General features: G+C 42.0%; 1 protein-coding gene across 1 annotated transcript in view; it reads left to right on the top strand.

Annotated features, from left to right (window-relative positions):
• SLC9A9 (solute carrier family 9 member A9) overlaps window positions 1-15,589 on the top strand; it is a 588,021-nt gene extending 572,432 nt beyond the window's left edge. The window contains exons 15-16 of the mRNA XM_002759520.7: window positions 12,209-12,314; window positions 13,929-15,589. Of these exons, the coding sequence (XP_002759566.1) occupies window positions 12,209-12,314; window positions 13,929-14,153 (331 nt within the window). The 3' untranslated portion in view covers window positions 14,154-15,589. The remainder of the gene's footprint in view (window positions 1-12,208; window positions 12,315-13,928) is intronic.
• The last annotated feature ends 513 nt before the right edge of the window (window positions 15,590-16,102 follow it).

Below are 16,102 nucleotides of genomic sequence, written 5' to 3' on the forward strand. Positions count from 1 at the left end.
GTGGCACTTCCTTTAACCAGAAAGCCACCAAAAGCCAAGGCTCATTCTATGCAAGTGGCAGCAGCATTCTTCTCCAGAAATGTTTCCTTTCAAAACTACTTCAGCCAAATGTAACACTACTCCATATGGCACAAATAGATTTCATCTGTATCTGGTAGGTGGCAAAGATCCCTGGAAATCTGTTGATCTGTGTGTCCAAAGGGAAAAGTTTTAAAGATGCAATAGTAGTAGAAATAATAGTAGCAAAATGTATATTGTTATCATGGCACTCTGCAGCTCATAGATGCAATACTTCCAAACTCAGAGCCCTTCAAGAGATCAGACCCCATTCTGCTCCAGTGGTTTTCAGAACATTGTTGAAATTCAGATTACTAGGCCCTACCCAAAGAGGTCTGCTTCAAGTTCCCAGGAATGGTATTTTAATGAGCAGAAGAGGAAATCTGATGCAGATAGTCAGGTGACCACACTTAGGGAAACTGGGTTTCAACTTTCTTCTATATTAAGACCCAAGGATGTGGATCAGATGAACTCTCAGATTTCCTCCAGCCTCATGATTCCAGTATGGCCCCTTGTTTAATCTTGCATCCATTTGCCCTACTTAAGCTGGTTGCTTTGGTATCCTAGAACCGCCTTCTTTCCTTTAACTTTTCCAACCAACTCCACTGCCCTTTCTCTGTCCCTGGATTGACTGCTGGCTCTGAGGAGCCAAATAGAATTATCTTAATATTTGATAGGTAGATCCTATAGATATCATTGCTAAAACCAACTCCCAATTCAACTAAGATAGTAAGCATATCACTTTATCAGCCTTTAATCTGTTCTCATTCTTAATACTTAATCACCCCTGACCAGAGTCTCCTAACTCAGGCCTCTAAGGGGTTGTGGATGGGTTTCAAGGCATCTGAAAAGTCTCTGAAATGTCATGGTATCATATGTCATAATATGCATGTAGGCAGTTTTTCGAAGGTTTTTTTTGTTGTTTTTTAGACAAAAGTTCACAGCCAGGGAAGATTAAGAACCATGGCTTCAGATACAGGAAGTCCATTTTGATCATTCTAAGCTACGTTGTTTGATTCGTGGACAGTTCCTAGTCAGCTTAAGCAAGCCCTACAGAAAACAACATAAAAATCTAACTAGACCGTGTTTCTATTTATTGGTAATATGCTAGACACTTTACCAATCAACAAAGATAGAAGATCAGATAAAGGCAGTTCCTGGAAGATTCTGGGAAGATGGCACGGACATCACCAAAATAGTCTTTCAATCCCTCCAAATCCCTACATAGAAACAGGCAGAACAATTAAATAACCAAAAACCAATAGACACATGTACAGCAAAACTGGGGGCCAGTTTCTCACAAATCTAAAATTACAAGTGGTGGAGACAAACCATGAAGAGCACAAGTATATGCAGCAGGAAAAAGGAAGCCATGGAGCAGCATCGGGTGGACCCAAAGACAGGAGAACCTCTAATTAGTCAACAGTATTCCCTGAAAAGTGTAGTGAATGTTTTTGAAAACATCCTCAAAGCTGGAGTTGGGGCAGGGAGTGGGGGCTCTCACATTCTCTAGCAGTAGTAACTAGAGGGTCTCGTTAAGGAAGATGACGGGGCTGGAGTTATCAAGGCCCCTGAGTGCTTTCAAAATGGATCCACATGGGCTCCATACTTAGAACAGGGCCCTATACTGGGAAGAAACTGCCTGGAGGAATCAGAATTGAACAGGATAGGGTCAGCAGAGAGACACAGGAGATGAGCTGGGGAGGGAAATGGCAGGAAAGCTCATAATGCAAACCACTATACTTCATACTGTGAAAAAAAACAATAGAAGAGAGAACTCTGAAGCTTAGAAAGTTTTCTGAATCCTGCCTCATTCTCCAAGTTGAAGAAAACTAATTTCACATAAAAGTGAATGACAGAATAGAGGTCAATTAATAGAGCTATTAAATGAAAAACAAGGGTGTGGAATGAAATAATATTCCTACAAACAATGAAAAGGTGCCAGAAGATAGGCTCATAAAATAGATAAAAACTGTAACATATTACATCCAACAAGAGACTAATACAAGACCTGAAAGAATTAGGAAACAAACTCCAGAAATAGAAAAACAATCATTTAATAAATCAAGGCTACATTAGAAGGAATACAAAAGTGAATAAACACAATGGATAATACCTTAAGAGAAATATCAGGTAAAGAGGAAGATAAATTTTTAATCAGAAATGAAAAATAATTCAAGAGAAAGTGACACATACTGAAGATGAAGACACTGAACATCTAGAAAACAGGAGTCCCTAAAGAAGAAACATGAAGCAAGGAAATGGAATACTCCTAAAAACGATCTTGAAATAATACACTTGGAACTGTACATTGAAAGAGCACACAATGTACCTGAGACATCAACCTAGAACAACCAACATTACATACATTTTAACAAAATTAAAGAAAAAGTTCTTTGGGCATCTAGAGGGGGAGAAAGCAGGTGATTTATGGTAGAAAAAAGTTTCCACAATAGTTTCATTAGACTTTTCAGGAAGAACTTTGTATGTCAAAAGAAAATATATTTAATGTGCTCAAAATATAAGCCAATGCTTTTATTTCCAGCAAAATTTCTTTCAAAATAGGCATGAACTATTATCAACATACAAGGCCTCAGAATATTGTTCCCATGAGCACTTGCTGAGAACTACACTGAAGAACAAGCTTCAGACAATCAAGATGACTAGAAAGACATTTGACAAAAGGCCTAGAGGTAGACATGAGATCAGTAGTCACCTGATCATTTAGCTAGGACTAAATGATATTAAGAGGGAAACAGTATAGTCTGTAATGGCTGGTATGTCCAGGCAATATAAAAATATGACAACTATCTACAGTTATACTATAGGAGTTTTGTAAATGAGAGGTCAGAATGGAAGGAAATGCAAAAAGTATTTTAATGTTTTAGGTAATTATTATGATGGTATTATCAGTATTCTGAGATTGCTGTGTCTATGATCTAGGAAAAAGAAAATAAATCATTGTGGAATATTCTCATCTTATTCTTTATGTCCTTGAAAATCAAATACTTCAATTGGAAATATTCATAAGAACTCATGAGATCTATAACCAGTGGCATGGTGAAGCCAGTTTGCACCAACAGTTTGTACATTGTTTTCAATTCCATGATCAGTAACTTGAAATCAGCCACGGTGGTAGTATTTATAAATCATGGAAATTGGGAAATGCTACAAATCCAGCCTTTTTTTTTCAATAGAGTCATTGTTAAACCATTTACCAGTACCCCACCATACCAGCACCCCACTGTATATAGCAATCTTTAGTGTCCATATCGTAGTTTTGAAGTACCATTTCTCTCTCTGTCTTACATACACACACACACACACACACACACACACAAAGGAAATATTGGAGAAATAGTCGGCTTAAGGTCTGAGACAAGAAATACATAAAAGAAGCCTAGAACAACTTGTCACACAGATGATAAAGAAGTTATAAAGATACAGTCAGGCTTGGTAGCTCATGCCTGTAATCCCGGCACTTGGGGAGGCAACACAAGAGAATCACTTTGGTGCTAGGCGTTTAAGACCAGTCTAGCCAATACAGCAAGACCCTATCGCTACCAAAAAAAAAAAAAAAAAGCTGGGCATGGTGGCACATGTGTTTAGTCTTGTCTTTAGTCAGCTATCAGGGAGACTGAGGTGGGAGGATTACGTGAGCCCAGGAGTTCAAGGCTTCAGGTTGCAGTGAGCTATGAGAAAGCCACTGCACTCCAGCTTGGGCAACCAAGCAAGATCCTGTCTCTAATAAATAAAAAACAATTTTTTAAGTTGTAAAGATACTGGCATCATGTCAATAGGACTCAAGCCAATTTGAAAATACTCCCTCTGACCAAAGAGGGTCAGTTTGACCATCAACAATGATAATAACTGCAATGAAATACACTGAAATTCATTACAATGATGTTCAAACAGAGTCAAAGAATGAATCATCTTCAGAAAATGATAGCGAACAAATCGTTATCTTGAAAGCTGATAAATACATGGAGTGAAGCAAGCATTTATCTTGCCTTTCCTATACCAACTGTTCCACTGAATATCCTAATAGGGTAAATGAAAAGTTTCTCTTTACTGAAGTATTCTACCTAAGAAAATAATAGCTAATTACAATTTCACTATTTTGCAATTCCCAGTGAGCAAATATAAGCATTACATGTCAACAGCTGCTCAGATCACACAGACACTGCCAGATAGTATTTCCTTCCTTAGTCTTGCTAAAGGGATAGAATAGAACGTGAATCTGATCTCTGGATCCAGCTGGAAATACCAAGGATAGAGGAACATGCTGAGCTGCACCTGAATCTACAATCGGCAAAATCCAGATTGTGGAAAATTCCACAGGTCACACAGCCCAGGTTCTTCAGATAAATTGTAAAGAAAGTAAAAGGGTAAAGGAGGAACTTATAAATTAAAAGACAAAACATTTTTTACGGGTAAGACCAAACTATAGCGCATAGGAATACATATTCGGGTGATAAAATTGTAAACTCAAGGAAGTGATTTGTATAAAATCAGGATAGTAGTTTCTTGTGGGACTAGGGGAGGGCCGTGATTAGAGTAAGACAGGTGGACGGGACTTTTGGAGTGAGTGACAAACTTCTGTTTCCTGGTCTGGCTAGTTTCCTTGCCTTAATCATTAGGCTGTACATTGGATTTGTGAGGTTTGCTGTATCTTGGAGATGGGGGGAGGTTTGAGACATGAAAGGGGGAACCTTGCTCTGTCACCCAGGCTGGAATACAGTGGTGCAATATATAACTCACCACAGCCTCAGATTCTTGGGCTCAAGCAATCCTCCTAGCTCAGCCTCCAAAATAGCTAGGACTTTATGTGCATGCCCCCACTGTGTTGGATTTGGAGTGGGGAGGGGTTTGTTTTATAGCAATGGAGTCTTGCTGTGTTTCCCAAGCTGGTCTCAAACTCCTGGCCTCAAGCATTCCTCCCACATTGGCTTCCCAAAGTGCTGGGATTACAGGAATGCACCAACATGCCCTTCCTGTTTTATTTTACAATAAAACTTTTTAAAAAATATGATCACATTCTTGTCCTCAAGGAGCTCAGTCTGAAGAGTAGATGGAGAGGTGAGCAATTAGTTTCGAGACAGTGTGATCAATGCTGTCAGTCAGGCATATACATGTAGCTTTGGAACCAGTGAGGCACTGAAACAGTTGAGCAGGTCCAAGGAGGCTCCTGGGAAGAAGGGACACGCCAGCCTGGCCTTGAAGAGAGAGCCATTCTCCAAATGACATGGGAGAAGTGAAGCCCAGCCCAGGCTACAGGGGTCACATCACATTACTCCTTGCTGGCTTGCTCCAGGCAGCCCTCTGTACCCATCAGTGTTTATTGCAGCATTGGTTGCTTCCTTTCTGCTCCTAAACTTGTCTAGAGCAAATTCCTCTAAGTTGATAAAGGTAACAATTATCAGCCAAAGGAGTACATGTTCACATATTTATGTGAATAAACTAGTGTCTCTACCTTTTTCTTGTTTTTAAACCAGAACTTCATGGATAATCTAAGAGAAGGTACCATCTTGGTAGCTTTTTCTTGAAATAGAGTGGCTGCAGCAAAGACAGAATCCTACACCCAGCCACATTCTCTTTACAAGCACTCAAAACAGAATCGGAATTCCTCCCTGAATTCTCTTTCCAAGCAGAGAGAACAGAGGAATAGAAGAGCTTAAGGAAGGCTTCTTGGTTGAACTCTTAAAGCCTTCCTGACCTGACCCCTGAACACCAGAATAGTTCCTCACATCCTTAACCAAGAAGGCAAGACAGTCAATGTCCATTTACAGAAACTGAAATATCCTACAAGAAGATGGAGAGCACAATTTTTAGGCCACATTTCCTGAGAAACAAAAGGGAAGGGTGCAATCTGCATATTGGAATCAAAGAACAATGGGATGTGGACAATTTGAGCTGTTCTCTGCTCGCTCTGTTCCTGGGTGCTGTGTAAATAACAGTGTGGAGGCACAGCAAGTGGGACCTGGTTATTCTGCAGGAATGTACAGACTTGAAAAGCAAGATTGGCATCTACTCCAGGATGCACTCAGCCTTCCCACCCACTGGCACTGATCCCTGACCATCTCTGATAGCAAGCTGGCACTAGAAGCTAAAAGCACTTTAGAAATGGAGGTAAGAATAGAAGGGAATGGAAAAGCCATCTGTTTACACATTTCTTGATCTGTGAAATGGGACTATAGTACCCACCTACAAGTGTAAAGAGAAACTAAGACATACGGAAATGCTATGTAAATGAAAAGGTATAAGACAGTATTCCTGAAAATCCGACACGGAGATGAATGTGCTTTCCTTCTGTGCTGACAAGCATTTTATCCTTATAACAAGACCATGTATCAAGTCTATATATACAAACACTTGAAGATGCTCCCAATAGGTACAAAGTATTCTTCCTCAAGCCGAGATGTGATCATTTGTTAATCCACTCCCAAGTATAACATTGAGTTTTCATTTTGTTGAGTCAAGTATCTATCCCATCCCTCAGACAAGATGCAACAACTGGCAGAGACCACTATATAGGTCTGGGTTCAGAGACCAATGAGATTGTGGCTTACCTGTCCTCACCCTAAAAATAATGGCTTGTGGACATAAGGAGACAAAAAGAACGTGGTGTACTATTTAAGATTTGAATCTAATATGGAGGGCAATAGTTCAGAGAGACCACTGTGTTCCCAACTTACCTGCTCAGTCACCTGGGGTGCCTGCTGAAAATGCAGTGTCTTAGTTTACTTCCCAGATCTGCTGGATTAGAATCTCCAAGAGCAGTCTTTAAAATCAATGTTTAACAAATGTTCTAGATGTTTTCATGATGAGGCAAATTCAGAGAAAAACAGAACACAGCTCCACAGGTTCTCCAAGTAAAGATACTTAAAGAGGGCCCAAGAAAAGTGATGTCTTGGTTTACTTGGGCTGCCTTAACAAAATACCATAGTTTGGGTGAGTTAAATAAATTTATTTTCTCAGTTCTGGAGACTGGAAGAATAGAGTGGTCAGGTCTTGGTGATGGCAGCCTTCTTCCTATGGTTTCATATGACCTCTTCTTTGTAGAAGGTGGGAAGAGGGAGAGAAACAGAACAAACTCCCTGGCATTTCTTCTTATAAGGGCACTAATTCCATCATAAGGGCCCCACCCTGATTAGCTCCCAATGGCTCCATCTCCAAAGATCATCACACTGAGGACTAGGGCTTCAACATAGCCCTAGCTATGTTGGAGAGTGGGGAGATGCAAACATTCAGTCCACATAGGTACAATAGTTCTTAGTCCTTCAAAGGAGCAGGTGCTCATTTGTGGAGCTGGATCTTTGGTGTTTTTGCTTCTCACCAACCTATGCAAAGCCACATCATACAAGCCATAGGCTTAAGCAAGCTGTGCACCCACTGGTTTCAGCAATGCCCAGTGGACAAACATGATGATTTAAAGTAAACAACAACAAAAGAGAGAGATCAGTGTTACCAGGTATTTGGGATGTTATTCAGTTAAACACCAAATTTAGCTCTGGACCTGCTGTTAGCCCAGACCAAAGGAGAAAATGCACTTGCTGATTGTCTCTCCTATTCCACACAAGTTAAATTCTGGGTAGAGTTCCAGCTTTTACTTACATCTCCTGAACCATTCTGCTATTCTCAAACTTCTGCCCTTTAAAGATGAGAAGAGTCATTGCTTTTCCCCCATAGCTGAACATTTTTTGTCTCAATGCCTTTCTAACTTATTATAGAAGCAAAACTAGTCATATTAAAAATACCTTATGGGGACCCTCCCTCGCCATTCTGGAAGCTGATGATAAAAATAACACATTTTGCAAAATCTGCAGTTGGGTTTTTTTAATAGATCAAAAGAGTTTTCTTACTTTTTAATAATTCAGGTATCCCTAGAGACCCAGCCACTTTCCAGACATTGCTCAGCAATGAAGAACTCAGGAAACCGATTTGCTTCCAAATCGGTTATCCAATTAGGCGAGTCCCACTACTCACTGTCTTTGTAACAGAAGGAGGATGGCACAGTATGGTAGAAGAGTCCCTGAATTCAGGCCCAGCTCTGCTGTAAACTAATCAGCAGTTTCCATTGAACAATTTATTTACCCTCACTGAGCCTGTTGCCTTCATTAATTCAACTACTTTTTTTTTGAGATGGAGTCTTGCTGTGTTGCCCAGGCTGTAGTGCAGTGACACAGTCTCAGCTCACGGCATCCTCCGGCGCCTGGGTTATAGCAATTCTCCTGCCTCCACCTCCTGAGTAGCTTTGACTGCAGGCACCCGCCTCCACGCCTGGCTAATTTTTTTGTATTTTAGTACAGACGGGGTTTCACCATGTTGGCCAGGATGGTCTCAATCTCCTGACCTCTGATCTCATGATCTTCCCCCCTCGGCCTCCCAGACTGCTGGGATTACAGGCATGAGCCACCATACCCGGTTTCAACTACTATTTCTTAAGTATCTAAGTAATGCCACTGTATCAGGTGAAGGGGACAGCCTTCAGGAGACCACAGTGTGGAGAAAAGGGAATTTTCCATTCTGTAATGTAATGGTTCCTTTCCTTCTATGGGTGCCTTGTCTCTGTTCCTCACTAGCTTGACGCATAAAACAAACCTGTGAGTATATGAAGGAACAAATGAATAAAGGAAAGAAAATGGGTTTTTAAAATCACCTTATTTGATGTCACTACCACTCTTCCTAAGGTCCCCTTTGCCGAATAACCCAGGCCCAAGTAGTCCAACTTTGATTTCACCTTTCTTCACTTTCTATCCCTCAGAAAACTCATTTGTTCACTATAATCTGCCCCCTTCATTCTTCTCTGGCACTGTTCCTTGGAATCTACTTCCATCCCTCATACACCCATGAATATTTTCCTATATTCTAAATCCAGACATCCATTAGGCACATAATATATAGCAAGCACTGGCAAACCAAGATGCTGGAGAACGGACTCTGCTCCACATTTTCTGTGGCTGCGGATGATGCTTTTGTGTATCCCATTCATGGCCACAGAGGGTATGCCTCATTTGACTCACAGCTACCAAGATACCAGGACAGGCAAAATGATGCCACGTGATTCCCAGGAGAGTCCTGCATCAACAAATTCTACCCACCTCTCACTCACCCCCTTATGCTAGCCCCCTGTACAATAATTTTTAACAAAAATTGCTATGGTAGAGGGGTAGAACCACCTTAAATTTTCCATCCACTTAGTTCACGAATCTGGGTGCTACACCAAAATGGCTGGAGCACAAAGCTCTCTGCAGTATCGTTTCCCCATGATTATTGAACAAGACACTAGTTTCTCGAGAAAGCATTACTCAGAAAGTTTTTTCAGTAGGTGAATTTGAATAGCATATCACCACTTCTACATAAGCTATTTCAGTCCATATCCACAACAGAGTCTGAGGCTCAGAGGATAAATAACTAGGCCACAGGCCATGTGGTCAGTAAAGTGGCAGAGCTGGCACTTATGCCTGGGTCTGAGTCAAAATCCTGGAGCCTGCCCAGAGGGGGCCAAGTGGTCCTGTTCAGTTTAGTCCTCACAGTCACTAAAAGCAACACATTTAGCCTTTAAGCATTTACTCCAATAGCATTATATAGTAGTCCCCCCTTATCTGCAGGGCATACATTCCCAGACCCCCCCACAGATGCCTGAAACCTTGCACATACTAACCTCTATATACACTATGCTTTTTCCATCTGGTAACCACAATGGTACTAAGTGACTAGCGGGTGGGCAGGCAGTGTAGACAGTATGGGTACGCTGGACATAGGGATGATTCATGTCCCATGCGGGATGGAATGGACAGTGCGAGATATCACTAAACTCAGAATGGCACAGAATTTAAAACTTTTGCATTATTTGGATTTTCCATTTATTTTTTGACTGTGCTTGATCATGGGTAACTAAAACTATGAAAAGTGAAACCATAAATAAACAAGCACTACTATACATAGATTTAAAGAGATGCCTAATCAGGAATTTTTAAGGGCGTTCATTACACAATCCTAAACTTATATTTTACTTTTGTAATATTATTTTGATTTTCCAGTATACTGAGACTCTCAGTAGGAGTTGCCCAGGCCTCTTTCAAGCTCATAGCCTTGACAAACTTTTTTTTTTTTTTACATGACATCACTAAAAATGTTGTTTACTTGCTGTCACTTTTCCGTCTTTCCACCTGGAAATAAAATTGGCTGGATTGTTTAAAATTTATACTCCAGTTGTACATATATCTTGTCCAACTCATCTCTGTAAATAAGACATTTTTATTGACCCATGCATGCTGTAAACCCTAGCAAGATCACGTACCCCAGCCTGAGTCTGCAGCTCCCCTGTAGGGGCGAGATCTTGTGCTTTGCTCTCCAGAGAACCCAGCTGGTTGCAAGCCATGACCCTGTCCTGAGAATTGTCTCTAGGGCGTAGATTCAAATAGCAGAGGGAGGCTTTGGATTATTTAAAATTATATCTCTAGGCCTCAATTCTTTCATACATAAAATGAAGGAAATAACACTAATGAAAATTAAAAGCACATCAAGAGCTTTTCAGATTTGTAGATATATTTATAAGATGTTACAGCAAAATACCAGGCTCTGAACTTGAATATCTTCACTGATTTTTTTTGGAGACAGAGTCTCTCTGTCGCCCAGGCTGGAGTACAGTGGCACAATCTCAACTCACTGCCACCTCTGCCTCCCAGCTTAAGCAATTCTCCTACCTCAGCCTCCTCAGTAGCTGGGATTACAGGTGCCCACCACCATGCCTGGCTAGTGTGTGTGTGTGTGTGTGTGTGTGTGTGTGTGTGTGTGTGTGTGTGTGTGTGTGTGTTTTAAGTAGAGATGGGGTTTCACCATCTTGGTCAGGCTGGTTTTGAACTCCTAACCTCGGGTGATCCGCCTGCCTCAGCCTCCCAAAGTGCTGGGATTACAGGCATGAGCTACCGAAATGATTCCTAACTGGGCACAACAGCTGCCCATCTGAAAGGAGGGATCAACTTTTCTATTTGCAATTGGAACTGCAGACCCTCCTAACATCTTCCCATTCACCCTCCTCACATCATAACAAGGCTTCATTCAGGCACATCCCCTGCTTTGGTGGCAAATGCATCTAGCCAGAAGCAACCAGATTCTTTGGCCTCCACTGGGCTGCATCTTCCCTCTGTGCCCACATGCTCAGGCATCATGAGAACGGCATGGGGATTGTCCAGCTATGGATGGACTCCAGTAGAGGCATCTCCAAGATCTTCTCATGCCCTGAGTGCCTGAGCACAACTGCGGATCTTCACGAGCCAACCAATGATAACTCCTCTCCATTTTTTCCTTTTCCCTATTTATTATAGCTTTTTGGAAAGTTGATGAAGTGAAATACTCTCCAGCAGAGGAAATAATATAAAGCTTAAAAGTCATTTCTGATGGAATGCTGAAATAATTCCACTGCTTTCCTTTGAGCAAAATAACTCAAATAAGGCAAGCTGAGGCAGTCTCTGGGGATTTCATTATTGATAGATTGGAGGGAAACAATGGCTTTACATGAACAAGTTTTTCTCTTAACTTGTGAGAGCTCTGTGGGATGAAGAGATAAGAAAGGTGCTAGACAACAGAATAAACCCCACACCAGCTTATTTACATAATTTTGTGTAGAAATGCATTGATGTATGAAGTACAAAGTGACTGTGTTGAATAGTGAAAATTAAGTATTTTGGAAAACAATCTAATTTCACTACCTAGTTCTAAAATAACTGAACATTTTATGAAATACCTCTTGCATCTTTGTAAAATTACTGGCAGTTTCAGCTATGTGTGTGTACAGTTTTAAGAAAATACAATCTTTTATGTTATCATGTAAAGTAATTCTTAAGAATGCATTCTCTAAGCAGATGAGACACTGTGTAGGGGATAGGACGGGAAGAGGACATTTACACCTCTGACACAGCATGGTCCATTCAGCATTTCTTCATGACTAAAGGCTATCGGGAAGGCTGGAAAAGTGTGTGCAGCAAAGATTATAAACAGCAATTTTTGCAGGGCAAATTGCTTCCTAAGTGAGCGAGTAGGGGATTTAAAAGCAAACGTAGCTATCTCAGCATACACAGGTTTGTGCCGTGTGAGATTCCTAAATCCTAACTCCCTTTTGACGAGTATTCCTTAACAGACCTCCTAGATATCTGAAGCCAATTTTAACCCATTCGGGTCCTCCACTGACTACAACATTACCTGAATGGTGTGGTCCAATTTCCAGGCTGCTTACCAGTTCTCAAGCCTACGGGGTAAGTAAATCTCAGGCCTCTGGGGTGAGGGAATATCTCTTGTGGGACAGACATGGTGAATATTGATGAGCCTAGGAACCTCAAAAAGCCTGCTACTTGCAGGATTGAGGAGGAAGCATTTTTAAAATTCACTGCACCAGGAAGTATTTCTCTTGCCAATTGTTGCTGATGTTGGCTTATTCTTTTTTAAATGTAATTTTTTAATGTTACCAATATTTTTATCCATAAAATGACCTTAGAAAATGTAAAAGAAGCATCCTCACAAACTGCTGTGTTTTGAGGTTTTGATATTAGGCCTGTACTTTATGGCTCAAGGGAGTGGAACGAAAAATGCTGAGAGGCACTTGGAATCATTACCAACAAAATCAGAGGTCGGAGAATTGGAGAAGCGTGCAGTCTTAGGTTTGCAAGTGCCCTTAGTAGCATCCATCTGGCTTCCCCTGTACACAAACACAACCTCATCTCAGGTGTGTTGCGGACGCAGATGCGTAAGGCAGTGGTTCTCAAAGAGTAGTCTCCAAACCAGCAGCCTCATTTGGGAACTTGCTAGAAATGGCACACTCTCAGGCCCCGCCTCAGAAACTCTGAGCTTGAACAATGATCTGTATTTTAACAAGCCTTCCATGTGGTCCTCGGACAGACTAAAGTTGGAAACCACTGCCCTAACGCCCCACTGCAAGGGCCCATTCTACAAGTAATTTAGTATTTCCCAAGGCCAATGGGAGAAGAGTGGGATCTTAATTCTTTCAAGAAATTTGAAAGTTATTAGCCAGATCCAGTTAGTTTCTGGCATTATCCACTATGGTGACTTCCAGCCATTTCTAGCCTTGTGATACTCATCCCAAGAAATATGCTAAGAAGACACACTTTTAAGGTAAAATGTAACAGGAGGCCAAGCACGGTGGCTCACACCTGTAATCCCAGCACTTTGGGAGGCCAAAGTGGATGGATCACTTGCAGTCAGGAGTTCAAGACCAGCCTGGCCAACATGGCAAAACCCCATCTCTACTAAAAACACAAAAATTAGCCAGATGTGGTGGCACACACCTGTAATCGCAGCTACTTGCAAGGCTGAGGCAGGAGAATCACTTGAACCCCAGAGGCAGAGGTTGAAGTAACCTGAGATAGCGACACTGCACTCCAGCCTAGATGACAGAGTGAGATCATCTCAAAAAAAAAAGTAGCAATAACTCTGTTTCAAGGATTTTTGATAGGTAGGAATGTTACAAAACCAACATGAGAATCTCCCCCTACTCTGAGATCAGAGGATTCTGTTAACTCCTAATTCCTGTCAACCCTAGTTAATACCAGTGGTGGAAATATCCTTAACCCAAGGAGGAATGTAAACTCTCCATTAGGGAGCGTTTTAAAATCCATGCTCTTTAACACCCCTTGCCCTCAGGCCTAGGGACCTCTTATGGCTATACAGAGTCAGGTACTCAGAGCTGACTCGGGGAAATACTGCACTGTGCCTGCAGCAGAAGCATCAGCCGAGGCGGGACAGGGCAGTGACAGAAAGGAAAGCATAGTCCTATTTTTTAAAAGACATATCGTAGGACTGCTATTGTTTTCTGCCTTCATCATGAAGTGACCTCTCTCTCTTTCCCCAACCAGGAACAGCTAAAAGAGGATGATGTGGAATGCATTGTAAACCAGGATGAACTAGCCATGAATTACCAGGAGCAAGCCTCACCCTGCAGTCCTCCTGCACGGCTGGGTCTGGACCAGAAAGCTTCACCCCAGACACCAGGCAAGGAAAACATTTATGAGGGAGATCTCGGCCTGGGAGGCTATGAACTCAAGCTTGAGCAAACTTCGGGTCAATCCCACTTGAATTAATTGGTATGAAGAGGACAGATGTAATCACAAGTAATGCAAGGCTCACTGAGGAATACAAGCCAAGCTGATGAGGCAGTCTAGGGCAGAGGCTGGAAAATGTATTAAGAGCATAAATTAGAGAGAATCAAGGCCTTGTCACATGGATCCTCTGATGCCTGAAGAAATGAGAATTTATTATCATCCCTCTCTATTATGCAACTGAATTTACTTTTTTGACAGCAGCCATTTTGATTACTGGATTGACTGGGGTGGGGATAGGGGTGTCAGGAGTCCAGCTGCTGGAGGCTGGGACAGATGTGCTGGGTCTGCAGGGCGTTTTCTGCTGCATACGCAGCTCTCCAGGCCCTTCTCTTCTCTTCTGGATTTTATTCCCTCCATTAGAGAAGAGTTTAAAAATAAGGAAGTTTCTGAGGGTAAACATTTTGCTCCTAAGCTGAGGGAATGTACAGCTATTTAGTAAGTGGTAAGTTTCATATTTTGAGGACTTGACTCCCATTTGCTCTCAGTGACCCCAGGGCAGAGCCCAGAGAAGTGTTCCGTACCCACTGCTAATGGTTTCCGGCAGCCACACTGAGTTGGAGACCCTACTGTTCTTGTTGGTATCTTTTTTATGCTACTTCTCCCATTGCTCAAAGGGGTTGCCTGGGGCTGGATGTGCCCTGCACTAAATGTAGCACCACTTTCAAGCTTGATAGGACCCTTCCAAAAAAGCAGCTTTTTTCCCTATACCACAGTGTACCTGAAGAACAAGCCTTCCTATCTTTGCCTGCATGCAAGTAACTTCCTGGCTGTGCAGCAGGTCCCCCTCCATATGCTGGAAGGTAGGATTCTGCAGACTGTACAGGAGCCCTAACCTGTCCTCCAACTCCAGCATTCACGGCTGAGAAGCAGTGCAAAAGCAGAGCGAGAGGGGTAGAGCCAATGATGTGTGAGTTACCCTGAGGAGCCAGGGTCAGGACCTCAGGACTCCCCCTTACAAGGCATGGCTCATGGTTTACATTCCAGAGATCAACACGATAGCTTTTAAGTCAGCTGCATGACCTGTGCCTTTTAAGCCATAAAGATACCTCAAGCCTAGCACCTCTTGAAATCCAGATGTTCATATTAGACTTTTAAAAAGTAGGCTCCAGGCCTAGGTGCCCAGGCTATGATGAGTCTGCTTTTGAAGGAAGTAGGGCATGATATCTTCCTTGGACCCAAAGCTTAAGAGTAATGTATGCTTTGCTGAACACAGTCAAGCCTTAAACACTCACTGTGGTGGTGTCGGGCACACTGCCGTGCGCATCCATGTTTCTGCTTTCCAAACTGAATCTCTGGGGCACAAGTTGTTTTATACTCAAGCTAAGTATAATTTTGTCATTTCAGGTGAATATTACAAGTGGTGGAACATGAAGTTTTCTAATTTGACTTAATCCTAATAAATTTTTTCTATAAAGTATGATTGTATTTGGCTAATATTTTGTTTAAACTCATCTTCTCTTTCCAGGTGACTTGATGGTTCTAAGCTCTTGTACTCAGAGTGCTGGCTGAAGCAGGCACTGAAAGCTAATATATGGGAGATGCAGGGATCCTGTGGGCCAGAAGCAGCCAAGGGGCTAACAGGACAAGTCACTGAAGGAATGAAGAGAGCAGGGATGGGCTGGGGAGGTGTCCCAGAGAAGAGAAGCCTGAGTCAGATGCCGCCCAGATGCCGCCTTTCCCATTAGGGATGACCAGCGTTCACGAAAAGCTGTAAAAATAGGGGAAGGAGATACTAGAAAGCCAAAATGATACAAGGTTCATCTTTTTTTTCTGGCCCTATCACGCTAAAAAGCAAGGAGGCAAACTTGGCATTTTCTTTCTCTTTGTCTGGAGAAAGACACGCCAAGGAAAGAAAAGATCCACCCAAAAAAAGGCAAACATTAGTAGGGGCAGGAGTGGAGAGAGGGAGAAAAATATGACATACCAGA

This window comes from Callithrix jacchus, chromosome 17, assembly GCF_049354715.1.
Source record: "Callithrix jacchus isolate 240 chromosome 17, calJac240_pri, whole genome shotgun sequence".
NCBI lineage: Eukaryota > Metazoa > Chordata > Mammalia > Primates > Cebidae > Callithrix > Callithrix jacchus.